Below are 19,533 nucleotides of genomic sequence, written 5' to 3' on the forward strand. Positions count from 1 at the left end.
GGCTGTCACACAGCACTAGAAATGCCCCGTGTTCAAGTCAGTACTCACGGATTGCTTTTCCCATGTGCCTTCCACTGTTCCCCTGAGAGAATAATCTACCCCAGAAACTTCCCTCAGAGACCTGCATACCTTCCCCATTTCTTTAACTCCTGCATTGAATTATAATAGCTGTCTAGTATAGCTGCGGAGTCTCTCTTACGTCAATGTGCTTCATAGCTGAGCTCAGACCACATAGTCTCCCCCCTTTTGGATAGCTTCCATGTTGCCAGTGGTCTGTCCCCACTTTATACTGCAGCACAGTGATTTTTCTAAAACATAAATCTGTTGCTGTCACTCCCCTGTGAAAACTCATGCATGAAGAGTCTGACTGGGCTGCATTTGGGGGCGGGAGGGAGTGAGAAGGGATCTTGTGTCAGCCAGGACTTTGGTAGACGCCCCTCTGCTCTATCCACTTGTGGTGGTCGGGGGCGGGGAAGGGGCGGGATTGAGCCCCCTTCCCCCCTCCTTCTTACTGCGGAAAGCTGCAGAGCGAGCAGCACTCACTTCCTATTCAGCATTCAGCAGGGAGGGAGCTTCTGAACAGCCACGTAGGCATTCTCTTCTCTCTGGAGGAAAAGGCCCAGCAGCTGTCGGAGGAAAAGACCCACCAGCTGTCAGCCAAGGGACATGTCGCAGCTAAGTAAGAATCTGGGTGATTCGAGCCCTCCAGCGGAGGCCCCGAAGCCGCCTGTCTATAGCCGCCCTACGGTTCTGATGCGGGCCCCGCCTGCTTCCTCCCGGGCTCCTCCGGTCCCTTGGGATCCACCTCCTTCTGACTTGCAGGCTTCCCTGGCCGCTTGGCAGGCACCTCAACCTGCCTGGGAGGCTCCGCAGGGCCAGCTGCCTGCCCCGGTGGCTCCGATGCCCCAGCCTCCTGCCCTGGGGGCCCCAATGGTCCAGGCTCCCCCCCTGGGGGGCCCGATGGGCAAACCTCCGACTCCTGGAGTCCTGATGGTCCATCCTCCCCCTCCGGTTGCCCCTATGGCCCAGCCTCCAACTCCGGGAGTTCTGATGCTGCATCCATCTGCTCCCGGAGCCCCTATCCCTCATCCTCCTCCTCCGGGGACCCCAATGTCTCACCCTCCCCCGCCTGGGACCCCGATGGCCCATCCTCCCCCTCCTGGGACCCCGATGGCTCATCCTCCCCCTCCGGGGACCCCGATGGTGCCTCCTCCACCTCCGGGGACCCCGATGGCGCATCCTCCCCCTCCGGGGACCCCGATGCCTCATCCTCCTCCACCCGGGACACCGATGGCGCATCCTCCACCTCCTGGGACACCGATGGCTCAGCCTCCAGCACCAGGAGTCCTGATGGCCCAGCCTCTGACGCCAGGAGTCCTGATGGTCCAGCCTCCTGCTCCAGGAGCCCCGATGGCCCAGCCTCCACCACCGGCAGCCCTGATGACCCAGCCTCCACCTTCGGCAACCCCGATGGCCAAGCCTCCAGGTCCTGGTGTCGTGATGATTCATCCTCCAGGGAGAGCTCCGATCATCCAGCCTCCAGTCTCAGGAGCACCGATGGCGCAACCAGTGCCCCCCCCCTCACAGCCTGTGGCTACTTGGGCCCCACAGGGTCAACCTTTGATCCTGCAAATCCAATCTCAGGTCATAAGGGCTCCTCCACAGGTTCCCCAAGTCCCGCAGGTTCCCCAGGTGCAGCTGGCCACACCCCCAGGGTGGCAGGCCACCTCTCCAGGGTGGCAGGCACCCCCTCAAGGCTGGCAGGCCACGCCCTTGACCTGGCAGACCACCCAGGTCACCTGGCAGGCACCTGCAATCGCCTGGCAGGCACCACCACCTGTGCGCCAGGGGCCCCCACCCATCCGGCCCGGCCCCCCACCAATACGCCCTGGCCCCCCTCCTGTGCTGCGCCAGGCACCACCTGTGATACGCCAGGCCCCACCTGTGATCCGCCAAGCCCCACCCATGATGCGCCAGGCACCACCATTGATCCGCCAGGCACCACCACCTATCCGACCAGCTCCACAGGCTCTGCCCACCCAGCCACAGCTCTGGCAAGCCCTGCCACCCCCACCCCCACTGCGGCAGGCCCCGCAGGCTCGGCTGCCGGCCCCGCAGGTGCAGGTGGCGCCGCAGGTGCCTACGGCACCACCAGCTACGCAGGTACCTGTGGTGCCACCCGCTGGCCCGCAGGTGCCCCAGCCAGTGCTGCCGACCCCGCTGTCTGTCCAACAGGCTGCCCCGCAGCAGGCTGTGCACTGCCCATCCATCATCTGGCAGGCCCCCAAAGGTCAGCCTCCGGTGCCACATGAGCTGCCAACATCGATGGAGTACCAGGAGGTGCAGCAGGCGCAGGCACTGGCCTGGCAGGCACCAAAGGCACCCACTCACTTCTGGCAGCCCCTGCCTGCCCAGGAGGCCCAGGGTCAGGCCCCTCGGATCGTCCAGCTGGAGCAGCAGCAGCCCTTTCGGGGGGCTCAGGCCTCCCAAAAAGCCGGGCAAATCCAGCTACCCACCCAGCAGGCCCAGCCCACGGGCTCGCAGGCAGAAATGCCCCCATTGCAACTCCAGCCTTCTTGGCAAGGCCCACCCCCCATCTTGCAGGCCCAGCCCGGAGCCCCCTTAGGGGGGGAAAATTTTCCCAGGGGCTCCGATAAATCACTCATGACTCCATCAGGAGAATCCAGGGCCTCTTCTATAGAACCTAGGGGCTCTTCTAAAGACCGTAGGACTTCATCGAAGGAAAAACGGGCCCCTTCAAAAGACCGCATGATCTTTGCAGGCACCTTCTGTGCTCCAAGGGCAGTGTCAGCTACCAGAGCACACCTGCCAACTGCCTGGAAAAATTTGCCTGCCACATCAGAGACCTTTACTGCCACCTCAAGGGTCTTTCCATCTACCTCCCACTTCCAGCCTGCCTCTTCTAATGCCTTTAAAGGCCCATCTGCCACCTCAGAGAGCCCGAGGTCACTGCCATTTGCTTTGCAGGATCCATATGCCTGCATTGAGGCCTTGCCTGCTGTCCCATGGGTTCCACAGCCTGATGTGAATGCCTCACAGGCATCCAAGGCAGTGCCCACCATCCTGATGGCTACAGCAGCTGCACCCCAGGCAGCTGCCACCGTGCAAGAAGCCTCCAAGACCGTGGAGCCACCACGTCGCTCGGGCAAAGCCACCCGGAAGAAGAAGCATCTGGAACCCGAAGAGGACAACAGTGGCCATAGAATGGCCATGCGTGACTGGCAGGGCCCACGGGCCTGGGAGAATCCCAGTTTGTATGATTGGGAGGTGCCAAGCTCTGTCCAGGTTCTGGGTGACTGGGAGTGCCCAAATACTCCCCGTGGCATGAATGGCTGGGAGTGTCCTAGTACCTCCAGGATCCTGAGTGGCTGGGAGGGGCCCAGCACATCTTGGGCCCTGAGTGCTTGGGAAGGCCCAAGTACCTCAAGGGATGTGGGTCACTGTGAAGGCCCATATAGCCCTCAGTCCTTGATTATCTCTGAGGTCCCATGTCTCTCTCAGGGATCCAGTGCCACCCAGGAGGATCCCAAAGGGGAGACTCAGTCATTTTCTCCCCCAAATGAGAGAACAAATGCATTGGTGCAGTTTTTCTTGGTCCAGGACCAAGTCAAGGTGCCAATCCAGCACTCGCAGATGGTGAATGTCATCATCCGAGAGTACAAAGACGAGTGCTTAGATATCTTCAGCCGTGCCAATGATAAGCTGGAGTGTGCCTTTGGCTGTCAATTGAAGGAAATTGATACCCAAAACCACTCTTACGTTCTCATCAACAAGCAGGGGCATTTTCAAGGTGGTTTCTTTGCATCCTATTTAGACCGGCCCAAGTTTGGCCTCCTGATGGTGGTTTTGAGCCTTATCTTTATGAAAGGCAATTGTGTCAGGGAGAATTTGATCTTCAGTTTTCTGTTCAAGTTAGGGTTTGATGTCCGGGAGTCACATGGTCTCTTGGGAGACCTGAAGAAGCTCATCACCGAAGTGTTTGTGAGGCATAAGTACCTAGAGTACAGGAGAATTCCTTGCACTGAGCCAGCAGAATATGAGTTCCTCTGGGGGCCCCGAGCGTTCCTCGAAACCAGCAAGATGCTTGTCCTGAGGTTTTTGGCCAAGCTCCATAAGAAAGATCCACGGTGCTGGCCATTCCATTACCTCGAAGCACTGGCAGAGTTAGAGTCCGAAGATTCGGACGAGGATGAATCTGAGCCTGAGCCTGAGCCTGAGCCTGAGCCTGATGCCGGTGATAATTCTGATGACCCCACCAGCAGTCCCCCTCCCCAGTAATTGGTGTTACAGATCTTGTTCCTTTGGGTCCCTAGTCAGTGTCTATTTACAGGGTGGGGTGGGGGGGGGCACTTTGTTTCTGGTGTTTTGTTCCAGTTTCGTGTGTGTAACTTTGAATTTTGAATCTGATTTTGTATCTGCCAAAGCTTTGTGAAATTTCATGTGGTGTTGATTTTAATCTGCTACTGTTCTCTGGTATTTTGGCATCTGTATTTTTAAGTGAGATCTGTGGTTCTCTGTTTTGTGTTATAATTGTTATGTTTTGGTATCAGATTTGTGCTGGCTTTGTGAAATGAATTGACAAGCTATTCTCTCATTCTGGTACAGTTTATGTAGCATTGTAATAGGTTGTTCTTTAAATGTTAAAATGACTCATCAGTAAAACCATCTGCAAAAAAGTAAATATCTATATCTATATATAAAAATATACTTTCAGCATAACATGGAAGTGTTTGTCTTTATTCTAATTTTTACCCTAGGTAATGGGAGCCAAATTTTACCATACTGCCTGTGTAGACAAAAACACCAAGATTACTATCCGTGATAGTAAAAACCATGGTGACGAAGCTATTTTCCAAAGAGAGCACACCATTCATCTTTACAATGATACTGCTTGTGGTGGGTGGTAGAAACGTAAGATTTTCATTAAACCAAAAGTGAAACTTCACCTGTCAGGCAGCCAGAATCAAGAGGGGGGTTGCACATCTTATCTGATTTAATCCTCTCAAAAATCCTTCCAACTAAACATTATTATTCTAGTACAACACAATAGGCTAATTAAATTGTACATGTTATTGCTAAGCCAGTAAGGTTGTAATTTCAAATAGAGTATTTCATTAGGGATATGTGGGGAAGGAAGATCATCTACTGGCAGGATCACAAATCTCCAGGTGTGTTTAGCAATGAGGAGAAACAAAGAGATGTTTGTCAGTCATATGGCCCAAAGGGATTGTCCAGCAGCTCAGCTTTGGGGGTTTCATCAACACAATGAAACTGGGATGGAAACATTCTCTCTGCAAAATATCTAGGCTTATAATAGGGAAAAGGAAAACAAAAAGTTCAAGGAGCTAGGAACACTGCAGATCCAAGCTGGTTAGATGGGGTGATAGGAGGGGGTTTCTGTGGGATATGGAAGTCCAGGGAAGCTCTTGGTAGGGAAGTTTAATCTTAATTCAGAGGCGGGGGTGTCCTCATTGTGTTTGAAATGGTTAAATAACTGCAGTCAACTCTTTGGTATATGACCTGGTGGGGACTGAAAGGGACAAGGGTGTAAACTGGCCTGTTTTAGAGAAGGATATCCAGGCTCACAAAAGGGTGGTATACACAAAAGAGATCACTGAGATCACTACTCTTCTCTTGGGTGGGGGGCATTAGCCCTGCTTGCCACCCCTTGTCCTGTCTGAATCCAGAAAGGCAATCTCATACCCGGCTCAAAAGTCCTAGCCGAGAAAAGTGGCGATGGTGGGATTCGTCTGCCACCTAGCGTCCGTTTAATGGTGCTACAGGTGCTACCATAGCCTGCCGCCCCTCCAGCAATGCTATTACGTGCCTTATGACCTTCGCTCAAAACTTGACCAATATTATTGCCAAAAATTCCTTATTTTCTTTTACATAATAGACCAAGGTGAAGTCTTTTCCCCCACGTCTACTTCAAACTTCACTCAGTAATCACTAGTGCCCTAGGTGCTGAGGCACTACTGCTTAGTTATCTATAGTAGGGAGGAGCAGGGTTGAGAGTCGATTTCAGTACTCTCAAAGCCAAGCTGTCTAGGACGTTTAGATCCCATGCCCACTACCCGCCTGGTTACAAGTGATATTCAGCAAGGTGTTATTGTGCTCAGATCCTCCAGAAACTTGGAGGGTCCATCTGCTCAAAATCATCAAAAGCAAAATGCCTGTTGAAGATGATAGCAATGGCCAGCTGACAACTAGCCCTCATCCAAAATTTGCTATGGCTGACACAGTAAACTGGTACGTGCGTCTAGAATTTCTGACTTGTTTTTACTTTACTTAAGAGAGTTTCTAACGGTTTTTCAAGGCATTTATCCATGGGGTGCATGAGCATTTTGCCCCTTGTGGAACATTTGGAATATAAAACGATTGGTGCCATAGTTTGGACGTGTTTGGCTCTACTTCACAGAAGAAAAGTTTACTTCCTGATTTATGATCTTCCACTACACATATTACATTTATCTCATAGCAGATTATAAACCTAATAACTTGCTTTAAGGAATGCTAAGGGAGGGGGAAACCCTTCATTTGATTGAATTATAAGATATACATTACTATAATAATAAAATGGGTTTTTCATTACAAATAAAAAAATTAAATAAAATTTCCACTGAAAAGTATTACAACAGTTAACAATATGAAAACAGAAGGCAGAAAAAGAAAACCAAGAATATATGAAAATACAAAGCAATAAGGGGTGAATATAAATTCAAGACCTGGTTATATGAAAGTGTGAAAATGTGAACAAATTTGTACAGAGGTTTTTGTCATACAATGTAAGTAAACTAAAACTCTCATAAATAAATGAGCAAAAGACATCAAGTGACACTAAAAAGAAATAAAACAGTAAGTAAGCACCAAAACTGCTGCATCTTCCTAGTATTTAAAGGCAGAAATATTAGATAAATATCACTGTCTTCTTTGATTAAACTGGCAGAGAATCAAAAGAAATAAAATAGAACATCAATGTTCTATTTTAAGCTTGTTTCATAAGCTTGTTATGAAACCAGGACCCTCAAATACAACTGCTGAAAGTATAAATTACTACCATTTGCCCTGAAATAATTTTAGCCAAATGCATCTTCAAGGGGCTTAAATATATTAATACAATTCACACCTAGAAATTTCTCAGCTGGGAATATATTGAATGAAAATAACCTGAGGTGAAGGCAAAGACTTCTTCACAGGGAGAGGTGCTCATGAAAGTATAGGAAACCAAGTATGAGAAACTTTCATACAACCGTCCCAGGGCTGTGGGGGGTCCAGCAACTTTCTGTTGAAAGGGCCACAGGTTGCCCCAAAAAACAACTTGAAGTTTGCTCCAACATCTGGAAAGTGGAAGAATGAACATACAAAAAATATGTGCGGTAGAGTATTATAGCCTGTGTCTGAAATATTTTAAAGCGTGTGCTAGTATAAAATGGCCATATAACAACCTTAGTAGGAGTGCTTTCACTTTAAGCCATACCATTTCTAATGAAGAGAAGCTGAAGAATAGTTCATGTTTTATGTTTTTAGTGTATCAATTAAAAATAAATTTAATTTATAATTTTATAAATTCTAAAAATTGCTCATGAAGTGACTGAATCCAGTGTATTGCTGTGGATGGTATTAAGTGATAAGCAACATAATATATTAGGGTACTTATCTCAAAAAAGATTACCTGAATTTTGAAGTAACTTTAGTCTAAACCATTCCTCCTGACAGCAATAGAGAAAAGAGCTGAGTTGCTTGTCAAAGACATACATCAAACAACTTTGCCAGCAACATGAATTAAACATTGTGACTGTGATCAATAAAACACTTTCTAGGTTGAGAAGCTGAGTAACCCATGTAATTAATTTACCTTATGAGTGATAGGACACCCACCAAGTATTGCTGCCTTCTCATTAACTATCATAATACTCAAAGGGATAAAGGGTCACTTCAGGGAGATCTCTGCATCCAGATGCCCATGCTAAAAACCCGGTAAACTTCTTCCTTCCCTGATCAATCACCAGGTCATACCAGCTTTTCCATCTTGTATAGCCAGTGTTTTCCCTTCTCTCCATTGCTGTGGCAACTTTTTCCTTTCTCTGTCTTCAATGCTGCCCCTCCTTGAGACCTCTCTGTTAGATGCTCAGTGGTCTCTGTACTGTCATGGCACAGAGGCACAAGTCTCATAATGCTTTGCCTGATTTAAAGCCTGGAATGGCTCCAAATGTTCAGAGTAAGATGTAGCCTCCCTCAGATCACTTTCCTCATCAGGAGAGTCAAGAAGTTAGAGGTGGATTAATTTAAATAGGAATTTATGAATGAAACTGGGGGTCCCTCTGCTGGACAGTTCTAAGAATTCTTCAGATTCTGAATTGAAAAGGCATTAGGTATGCTAAGAGGAAGAAACCCATGACATTTAAATCACAGACCCATCTTGTATTCCTTTATCCCTCGCCATTGCTGAAGCTGGCTATGAACTTGTGATTGCCCTCCCTCAGCCTCCTGTGCCACTGGAATTACAGGTGTGTGTCACCACCTGTAATTGATATTTTTAACATATTGTTTCTTCTGGTTCATAAACATGCCATATAATTTTATTTACTCCTTTTTTATTAATGTCATTTTGTGTTCTTAAGCACAGAAGTTACATGTTCATAGATTTTATTTTGTTTTTAAATGATTCTAGATTTTGTTATTTTTAAAATTTCAGTTTCTACCTGTTCAATACTAGTATAAGGAATTACAGTTAAATATTACATGTTGAGCATATAACCTGAAAAAACTTTCTGTACTCAAACATTGTTGGGAATTTTCATATAGATCCCTTGGGGATTTATTTGTAGACCATTCTTCCTTTCCTATTGATATTCTTTTTATTTTCCTTTATTGTCCCTGTATTTTATTTATTTTATTGCCTTCCATCAATATGTTGAAAGTAGTGGTGAAAGCAGATACCATTTCCTTTTTTTTCCTGAGAATTGAGTGAAGACCTTCAGTCTTTTCTTGTTAATTATGATGTTAGCTGTAGGCTTTCTACAGATGCCCCATGTCAACATGAGGAAGTTCTTTTGAATTATTATATTTCTTAGTGTTTTTAAAATCATAAACGGATGTTGAATTTTGTCCAGAAATTTTTCTGCGCTGACTGCTATGATTATAAGATGTTTCCTCTTTAGCCTATTAATATGGTGGGTTACTTTATCTTTGACTGTTGAACCAACCTTGTGTTCCTAGAATAAACCCCTTTTTGTGTATGCGTGTCTGTACATATTTACTAATAATTTGTTAGTATTTCCACATTTATATTGATGAAAGCTGCTGTACATTCCTATTATTATCATTATTATTATACATGTTATTTTGTGTGATTTTGTTATTAGTGTACTATTGATTTCATAAAATGAATTGTTCCCTCCTTTCATTAATTCCTATTGATTACTACATCAATTCTTTTCTGTCAATTCCTGTTTAAACATTTTCTCCAGTGAAACCGTATGGACATTGAGATTTGTTTTGTGCAGCAAGAGCATTTATAATTCCCTAGTAAAGCATTTATATGATGGTTGCATTTAAATCTCCATCAAATAATGCCTACATGTGAGCCATCTCAATGTTGGTGTCTGTAATTATCTTTTCCTGTTCACATTCTTGTATGAAAAGTAACTTTTCATTTTACTGTGAACATTTTGGATATCATGTTATGAGACTCTGAATCGATTTAAAATTGTCACTTTTAGCAGACTTACCTATGCCACCTTAGTACCTTGTACCCTTGTTGGGAGTACAAGTCTAGATTCACCCCTTGACCTTCATGGATACCCAGTGGATGGACCTTCTGTTGCTGAGCTGAGATGGGGGTTCAGATTCTCAGTTCTGCCTTTGCTGACACCACCCTGGCTCAGAGGATAAAAGGTCTTTTTGTACTGCTCCTTAACTGACCTCCAATGACACAGAAGATGGGGAGGGGAAGCCTCATAAGCACTGGGAGGTACTGCAAACCCTGGCTTCCCACCATTCATCCTCTGATAATACCCCAGCAGGAAAGGGTGCTGGATGCAGGTCAGAGTCTCGGCTCCCCACTTTATCTCCATTGGTACCTCACCAGGTGGAGGTGAAAGTCCTAGATTCTCATGTTAGCTGATGAAGTATTGAACCTCTGAAAGTATGATGTTTCTTCCTCTGAGTTGATATTGTTAGGTAATTTTGTCACAGCTATAAAACCCTAACAAACAAACTGGTACTAGAAGTGGGATTGTGCTGTCACTAACCTGACCATATGGTTTAGAAGTCTTTGGAACTGGTTTTCAGGAGCAATTAGGAAAACTTTGGAGATACAAGATAGAGATGCTTTAGAATGTTGTAAGAATACATTAATGGATAACTCTGGTGGGAGGAGCTTAGAATATCTGAACACTAATAGGAATGTGTACAGTCAAGAGTGTTCTTGAGGTTTCATAGAAAAATGAGGATTCTAATGGAATTGGACAATAAGGCATTAATATTTCACCCTGGAAATAACTTGTTTACATTTTGCCCGTGCCATGAGACTTTCTGTGAGAATGAATTTAAAGATGATGGACTAATTAACATGATGGAGGAATTTTCAAGGCAGCACAGCCTTGAAAGTGGCATGGGTATTGCTAGCAACACTTAATCAGGATTGCTGTGAGAACTGGGACTAGAGAGCAGAGAAGAAGGGTTTTAAAAACTTGGAATCTGGCCAGAAAAGTGCATGGAAAACTTGGGCCTTACAAGTTCTGGTTATTCAATAAATTATAGTCACTAAAATGGTGCTAATTACTTTGAACAGAGACAATAGGAAAGAAGCCTTGAGGACATCTCAGGAATTATCAAGACCTCACTCAAGCATTTCAAGCTAAAGGTTGTAAAAGTAAAAAAATATATATTTGAGAAGATATGAAAGGTGCACCCTACTTGCACAGGGGGATCTAGAAAATTGTTTCACCATGCACAGCTACTACACAGGCACACCAAGGCCAGCGCAGATGTGGTCTCAGGGGAGCCAATTGATGATCAAGTTGGCAGCAGATCTTGGCTTTGTCCATGTGGTACTGATTCTGCAGGAATGCCAGATGCTGGAGTAAGGGGTCATGAAGGTTTCTACCAAGATTTCTAAGAAGGCCTCCAAGACAAGGCAAAGTCCCATGTGCCTCAGATGCTGGATGTGCAACTATAGGGTTTGTTTGCCCAGGCAGGTTTCAGTCTTGTTTTAGTCCCATACCTCCTTTTATGCCTGTATTCCTCCCTTTTTAAATGAGAAAGTTTAATCTGTGCTATAATATATTGGATGTATGTAAGTGTCATTTTATTTTTTTTACAAGGGCTCACAGCCAAGAGTTTGCCTTGCATCTCAGAGAAGACTTTGGATTTGGACTTTTGGGAAATGTTGAAACTGTTTAGATAGTGGATACTCCTGGAGATGGACTAAAGACATTTTGCATTGTGAGGTGGACATAAGTTTTTGACAGAATATTACAGTTTGGACAGAGGTGTCCCCCAGGCTCCCATGTTAATACAGTGGTGAAATGATTAGATTAAAAGAGCTGTAACCTAATTAGTCTGCCCTCCTTTGAATGGACTACTTGGATGGTAACTGTTGGCAAATGGGCACCTTGAGTAGTTAGGTCACTGGTGGCATGCACTGATTCATTGTTCCTGAAGCCCCACCCCTCTCTTTTTCTGTTTCCTGGTCCCCATAAACTGAAAAGACCCTTCTGCCATGATGGATTGCCTCACATCACACCATAGAGCAATGGGCTCAGCCAGCCATGGACTGAACCTCTGAGACTTTGAGTCAAATTATACTTGTCTGCTCTAGGTTGTTCTTGTCAGGTATTTTGGTCACAGCGACAAAAACCTAACTAACACACTGATTAGCCCCTCCTGGACTTTCAAGATGGTGTTGTGGACCTGAATTTTAAGGAATTGCATTCAATTAGAGTTCTGCTTCTAGACTGAGAGAATCCTACTATACATAGTTTGAGCATTTAGGGGAGATTCTAAAGGGAAGACATCAGTGTATTCCATAAAGTGATCCAAGAACACATGTCATTGTCTGAACTTTACTAGATCCCATGTCTGGAACTAGATCTTTCCTTGAACCTTAGGCAAGAGTCCTGACTCAGGCTCCAGCCTGGACTTGATGCTTAGAATGCCAGAATGTCACAAGTAGGTTCACCACTCCATCTGAATTTGTTGCCATGAGACAAGAATCTGGCTTTGGTAAGTGGGCACTTCCCCCTTTTCGCCCAATGTTTGGTTAATTGTCACTCTCTTAGGAAGTTCTATAATTAAAAACAAAGATGTTAGTATCATTATCTAGAAGTATCGAAATTGCTACCTTGAATATACAGGATATAATAATAAGATTAAGTGGTTCAGTAGCCTGGGCTCAGACACTATCATTATACAAGCTAGCAACATTTTTGAGGTTTCTGTGCAATAAATTGACAGCAAACAGTCATTTGCAATCTTTCACCATCATATTAATCTCTAGCTTACCATTTGTGCAGAAATATTCAGCAAGAGGAATCCCAGTATTTCAGTTAATTTGTCTGTGCATTAATCAATAAATTTATAAAGAGAGTTAATAGGCATCTGTGTTTGCGGAAAGTTTCCATTCAGATGATCTGTCATTTAGAGTCTTTTGTTTCTGCTTCATGTGTTAACTCCTTACTTTTAGTGAAGGGGAACAGGTGTGCACACTATCTTATGAAATTTCAAAAATAGAGTGAAAAGGGAGGCAATTCTCTATTATGATGAAAGCTTTCTTCTGACAGGAAGAGATAAATACTAAACAAACAATTAAGTCTCAGGCAGTAATGTAAACTAAACAAAGTGCATTATAGATGGTCTCTGATTTCCCATGGTTTGACTTAACAATTTTTCAACTTGACAATTGTGCAAAAGTGAAATTACTCAGTAGAAACTGCACTTTGAATTTGGAACTTTGGTCTTTTTCTGGGCTAGTGCTGTTGCAAAGCAAGGTGAGGCTATTGAGCTTCAGCTCATAGCCATGCAATCACGAGGGAGAACAATCCATGTCTTACTGTGCTTGCGTTGCTAAGCTAGGATGTTCACTGCATTCTTCAACTTATGATATTTTCAGCTTTCAATGGGCTTACTGGTATGTAATCCCACTGTAATTTGAGAAGAATTTGAAGAAGAAGAAGGAGAGTAAAAGGATTCTGTAGACGATGTCATCTGAGAAGTACTCTGTGAAGAGTAATTATTCAGATAAATATTTTAAAGGAAAAATAAAGATAGTTATATAAATGTCTGAGAGAACACATTGTCAGCAGTGGAATTAGTGCCCAGGTCATAAAGAGGAGTCATTTGTGGACTGGAAAGAGAACCAACTGAATTGTGCCCAGAACAGCATGAGTGTCAGGGTTGAGTAGGATGATATGAGGTGGCAGGTATAAAAATTTGGAGAGTCATGGCTTACCTACACAATTCCAGGATAAATGCAATGTACCTGATATATTTTCCATCAAATATTATTTGTGGTTCCATATGTTTCCCTACAATAGGAGATTCCAAAAACTATATCCACATAAGCTTTTTTCTGGTAGTCACATAAACCTACATCTTATCTTCCAATTTAGGACTCAGATAGTGTGGTCATCAACAGAAGGTATATCAGGGTCAAAATGTTCTATGCAGATATTGCAAAACTAAGTTTATAATCTATTTTGCTTGTACTCAGGCATTCACTGTTACCAATTAAATATACAAGATAATTTCTCTTTTGTTAATTTGGATATTACAGTTCAGAATCTATATCTATCCTTATTCAAACCTCATTAATGAGAAATTCATAAACAAGGGTGTGTAGCAGACTCTATTGCTTGCCGTTTCCTTCTTATCCACGTGGCCCAATTTTCTTCCGTTCGAGCAGAGACTTACTTTATAAAGTATGCTCACCCTTTTTATTGTTTTTATTCTTTCCCTGTTCCCAGATTGGTTTAAAACAATCATGATAATTCAAGTATTTTTATCCATTGATGAGCGTGAGAAAAAGACTAGTCAGAAGATTTTTCAGAAGATTTTAAAAAGGAGATGGGATGATAATTCTCCTCAGCACTAAAAGGTATTGTACCTCCATGGGATACCCTGAACTGTGTAGTTACGTTACATTTATGAGAGAAACCTCTGTCAATAATCTAGGAGCAAAGATAGAAAGCACCTCTGACTTCCAAGATAAGATGAATATACTGAATTAACAAATGCTATAATGTCCTATCTGTTGGGGCATTTAAAAACTACTTTTAGTAGTTTTATTTTCTATATCTCCGTGCATCTGAATTGATCAAAAGTATACCATAGTTTGGTTTGGTCAATGAGTTGCCGTTGTCTCCAAATAGTCATAGACTCCTGGTTTTATCCATCAGCCTGTTTATTTTACAATATTATATATGGTAGTGTTTCAGTGTCAGTTGGATTATTTTGGAAATCAGTAAACTCAGGACAATCATTAGATGGAATAGTTCATCTCTTTCCTGAATCTTATTCAAATGTTAACTTATTTTAATGCAAAATTAACAGAAATAGTAGTAATATAACTAATTACAGTAAATCATAATAAACTCCTCTTTACTTCTGAATTACTATTTACTTACAGTCTTTTTTTCATTCATCTTTAGTACTCAGATGACTCATTGGTAAAACAGTTGTAAGTACTCATATAAAATGAGTATACCTCCATCTGATGTGTCACCTTACCTGAGAGCTGCCCAAACATGCTTTCTTATTCCTTGCAGTATTTTATACAGGAGGACAGTGGCAGTCACTGGATCACCCTATTGCCAAAACACTTTGTTTTTCTTCTATTGTAGAACTGCGCCCAGGGTTTTCTGTCAGGTTCTGCTATCACACATTCAGAATTTTGTCACTGAGCTGCTGAGTTCAATCCCATCTTAGGGCACCTCCTCAACTTCTAGAAATTATGAGGTGTCCAAATGGGAGTCTTCCATAGCGTGGGGTCATCTTTTTAACAATTCAGGCAAATAATTTAGAAGATTTCCACTGTCAGGGAGCAATGGCTCTGAAAATCTGCAAATAGTAGAGGATGAAGGAAAACAATTATGGCCACTTTAAATGTAGAAAAGTTACAAACATTCCAAACTCATTTTCTCAGGGTGTGTTTATTGCACACAGATGACATGGAAATACATGGTTTTATTTTCCCCCAGGGATTCACTTGCTGGAAACTTAGTCCAAAATGTGTCAGTTTTGATGTGGTGGGACCTTTGAGAGGTGGTGTGCAGTGCAAGTTGATTAGGTTATGGGGAATCCACCCTCAGAAGAGATTAATCGATTCTTACAGGACTGAGTTAGTTCTTGCAAGAGCTGGTTCTTATAATTCAGGATCACCCCACATGCTTGGCCCCTTTGGTACACAACATTTCTATTTCTGTTTCTCCGATACACTGTGATGCAGCTGGGTGGGGGAAATCAGAAGATGCTGCCATCATGCTGTTTGCATTTTGCACTTACCAAAATTGTGAGCAAAGTAAACATCTTTTCTTTTTACATTTCCCAGTGTCCAGTATTTTATGGCAATAATAAATGGACTAAAACACAGGTTATACAATTTTTATGGATTATCACATTCAATTTTTTTATAAAACATTTAAGGTGAATAAATAAGGAAATCATGTATATAGTCAGCGAAATATTATTGAGCCATAAAAAGATTGTGGTTCTGTCATTTGTTGCTTGGAGGAACTGGAGGTCATTAAGTGAGACAAATCAGAGACGACAAATATCCCATGTTATCACTCATTTGTAAGAACTAAAAGACCAATTTTAGGAGAATGGAGTGGAATGGCAGTCAGTAGAGACCAGAATGAGCAGAACAGTGGGTGGACAGAAAAAAAATTAGATAAGAGGTACAAAATATTTTAGGCTGGGTGCAGTAGCTCACGTCTATAAACCTAACAACTTGGGAGGCTGAGGCAAGAGAATTTCAAGTTTGAGGTTAGCCTCAGAAAACAAGCAAGACATTAAAATATAATTTAAAAAATTAAAAATGTAAAAAATAGTGAGGTATCTCAGTAACAGAGCACCCTTGGATTCAATTCTCTGTACCAAAAAATAAATAAAAATGAAAAAAAAAAAACACTTTCAGATGGAAGTTAGTTCTTATTTTCAACAGCATATAGGGTAGCAATTGGTTGCAACAATCTATGATAGAATTTTAAATAACTAGAATACTAAAAGTCCCAACAGAAAGACTATCAGAAAAGTGAACAAGGACCAGAGAGGGGGGGTGTGGAAGGGTAAAGGGGGTTATGAAGATTGGAAATTATCCAAATATGTAAAATGCACCTATGAATATGCCACAATGAAACCCATTATTCTGTAAAATTAATATGTCCCAATACAAATAAAACACTTGGGGGGAAATACCAACATACAGAATGCTAATGTGTTTGAAGAAATGGACATGCTTATTATACAGATTAGATCATTAAACATTGCATGTATGTATCAAATTATCAAACTCTACCTCATAAAGATGTACCATGTCATGTCTCAGTGAAAAATCAAATAAATAAAATGAAATTTTACATGATGTTTGTTTTATTCTGTGTTTTTGAAAGTTATGATATAAAATATCTAATTTGGATCTTCAATGCAGTTTCCTAATTGCACTTAGTTATATTCAGATATTATGATTAGTATGCAAAAAGAAAAGAATTATCTATAAATGGCCCTATGAAACAGAAAAAGTTGGTTTGCCTTAGATAGACCCAGATTTGATTTTAATTTCAATTACTTACAACTTATAAGACAATGGGCAAATGTTTTAGTTCCAATATTCTTATTTTTCTGCGACTGAAGAAATTCACATATTTGGGAGATCTGCAAACTATTCCTACATTACAAATGTCACTGGAACTTATAAAAGCTTGGAAAATTTGTGAACATGATATAACTGTTGAAGTTGGGATTCAAAACCAGTTTGAGCAACCACAGAGTCAGCGTAAGGAGCCCCAGGGCTGTTTTGCTCTGCTTTTCATCATATGTCTTTTTGCTGATCATGTAGCTGTGGTTTCTCTCAAGAGCAGTTCTCACACATCTGGAAATGCCTCGGAGTTTTCTGGGTTTTTTGGTTTTCTCCCCTTGGATATGCCAGTGTGTAGCCTCCTGGGACAATTGGACTTTGATTTGGATATCCAGACCTGTCAAGGTTTGTCATGAATGTCTGCCTTGTTTGGGGAGAGTAATTTGGGGTAAATGAGCAGAGTAATTTGGGAGGTTTAATTTGCCTTGTTGTCCCATTAAGTTGATTATGGGTTGATACACAATGTGCTTGCTTATGGATTCCAGACAGAATACCTCAGGAAGTTCAGTGGGTGGTAATGAGCAGGCTGAAGGATGAAATGACCTGGGTTCACATAACTGGTCAGGGCTGCTGGGGCCATCTGGCCTTGGAATCACATTTACCAATTTCCCCTACTTCAGGAAAAAAAAAAAGAGTGACACTCACCAATTTTTAAGATTCTCAACAGTTGTTGGACCTCTAAAATAGAATATACCTAATAAAAGTTTTTCTTAAAATCATTAGAAAAAGCATTATTCAAATTTGATATAGTTTTAGAGATGGTCACCTCAGCATAAGGGAAGAAATAATTGGATATGTTTAAATAACTTGGGAAAAATAGGTGAGCCACCTTTCTTTAGTTTTAGTGAAGATCTACTCTATATAGCTTAGATGCCAAAATGTATCCAGGCTTGAGTTTCTTGGGTTCCTGAAAGGTTTAAACAGTGCTTCATGAAGAGGAAGGTAGTGTTAGTGGCATTATTAGGCCTAGAAGCCTTGAAGGTAACACATTCTGATTGGAATGAGCTCCTGTGTGGTAGAAGCTAGGAGCTACCAGATTTTAGGTATCTATGCTAGCGGTATGCAGTGATGCCTAGGAAGACAAAGTTTGTCAGAGACACAGTTTTTCCTCATTGTTCATTTATAAACCTTTCTCACTCTTTAGTAAGATGATTTCACTGACTTATGAGAGTCTGTATCCTTTAATTATGGGATTCCTGATATGCAGTGAATATTTATTTATTTTTATTATTATTATTTTTTAGTTTTTGGTGGACACAACATCTTTGCTTGTATGTGGTGCTGAGGATCGAACCCGGGTCACACGCATGCCAGGCGAGCGCGCTACTGCTTGAGCCACATCCCCAGCCCTGTAGTGAATAGAATAAGGAAATCTAATGTCTGTAGGAATGAAAGGGAAGATGGTTGTACTCATGGCTGTAATCAGAGAGCTTCAAGTAGTGAAGTTGATAGTTCCTGATCGTTTCAGAAGTCAGTAAGATCAAATGTACCATCTGAAGTCAAGTGTTTATGAGAGCACATGCAACACTTCTAAATAATGTCACGTATTTTTAATTCTGTTTTTAGATTTCCCTACCATGGTAATTTAAAAATCTTTTTTTGTGTTTTAGCTCTGACATCTAAAATGCTTAGATGTATCATTCTCATCCTTGATGAAGAAAACTTATTAAGACATTATAAGAAAAGGGGACCAATATCCCTAAATGAATTTGACACCAACTCCTTAATAAATTTTAGCAAATAATACCCATAAATATGTAAAATATATAATATAGAATGACAAAATGTGGTTCATCCCACAGGTTCAAACCTGGTTCAACATTTGTAAATCATAATGTATATAATTCATCATATTAGCACTCTAAAAATGATCATAATAATGATGCAGAAAAGGCACTAAGACAATCCAATATCCATTTATGTTGCATACTCTCAGAAAACTAGAAATGAAGGGATCTTCCTAATTTAATAAAGGATTTATATAAAGAATGTCCAGCTAATGTCATCTTTAAGTTTTCAACACTACGTGTGACATGTGTCAAAAAGTATCTGCATAGATCTGTGGGGCAGAATGGAGAACTCAGAAATAGGTGGACACATTGTCAACTGATCTTTAGCAAAGGTACAAGACAATTTAATGGTAAAGAATACTCCTTTCAACAAGTGATGATGGAAAAATCAGATGCCCACATGCAAAAAGAGAACTTTGATACTGTCTTCACACATACACCAAAAGTAATTCAAAATGGATGACAGAACTAAAAATTGCAAAAGTACAAAAATTTTGTATTATGAAAACAGAGGAAATTGTGCATGGCTTTTAGTTTATAAATGAGTTCTTAGATGCAATAAAAAGTGCAATTCATGAAATAAATAATTATGAATTAGACTTTAATAAAATATTGGTTTTTTGGCTTTATGTTCATTAGTGATGGAATGAAAATACAAATTTCAGGCTTGTAGAATGTTTGTACATCACATAAATGCTAAAAGAACTTATATTGAGAATATACAAACAACTCTTACAATAAAAAAGAAAACAAATGACTCAATAATGGACAACAATAAAATCTCATAAAAATATCCATTTTACTTGCAAACAGTTTGTTGCAAGCCCTCCTTTTTAAAAATATTTAGTTATCAATGTATCTTTA

The 19,533-nt window shown here is 41.8% G+C and overlaps 1 protein-coding gene across 1 annotated transcript; it reads left to right on the plus strand.

The window, feature by feature from the left end:
• The first annotated feature begins 666 nt into the window (after positions 1-666).
• On the plus strand, positions 667-4,299 carry Magel2 (MAGE family member L2). The gene has a single exon (XM_076849419.1). It carries the CDS (start codon positions 667-669, stop codon positions 4,297-4,299), a length of 3,633 nt encoding a protein of 1,210 aa, XP_076705534.1.
• The last annotated feature ends 15,234 nt before the right edge of the window (positions 4,300-19,533 follow it).

Source organism: Callospermophilus lateralis, chromosome 3, assembly GCF_048772815.1.
Source record: "Callospermophilus lateralis isolate mCalLat2 chromosome 3, mCalLat2.hap1, whole genome shotgun sequence".
Taxonomy (NCBI): Eukaryota; Metazoa; Chordata; class Mammalia; order Rodentia; family Sciuridae; genus Callospermophilus; species Callospermophilus lateralis.

Coding starts and splice junctions, on each gene's coding strand:
- Magel2 (XM_076849419.1), top strand. CDS start 667: ATGTCGCAGCTAAGTAAGAATCTGGGTGATTCGAGCCCTCCAGCGGAG.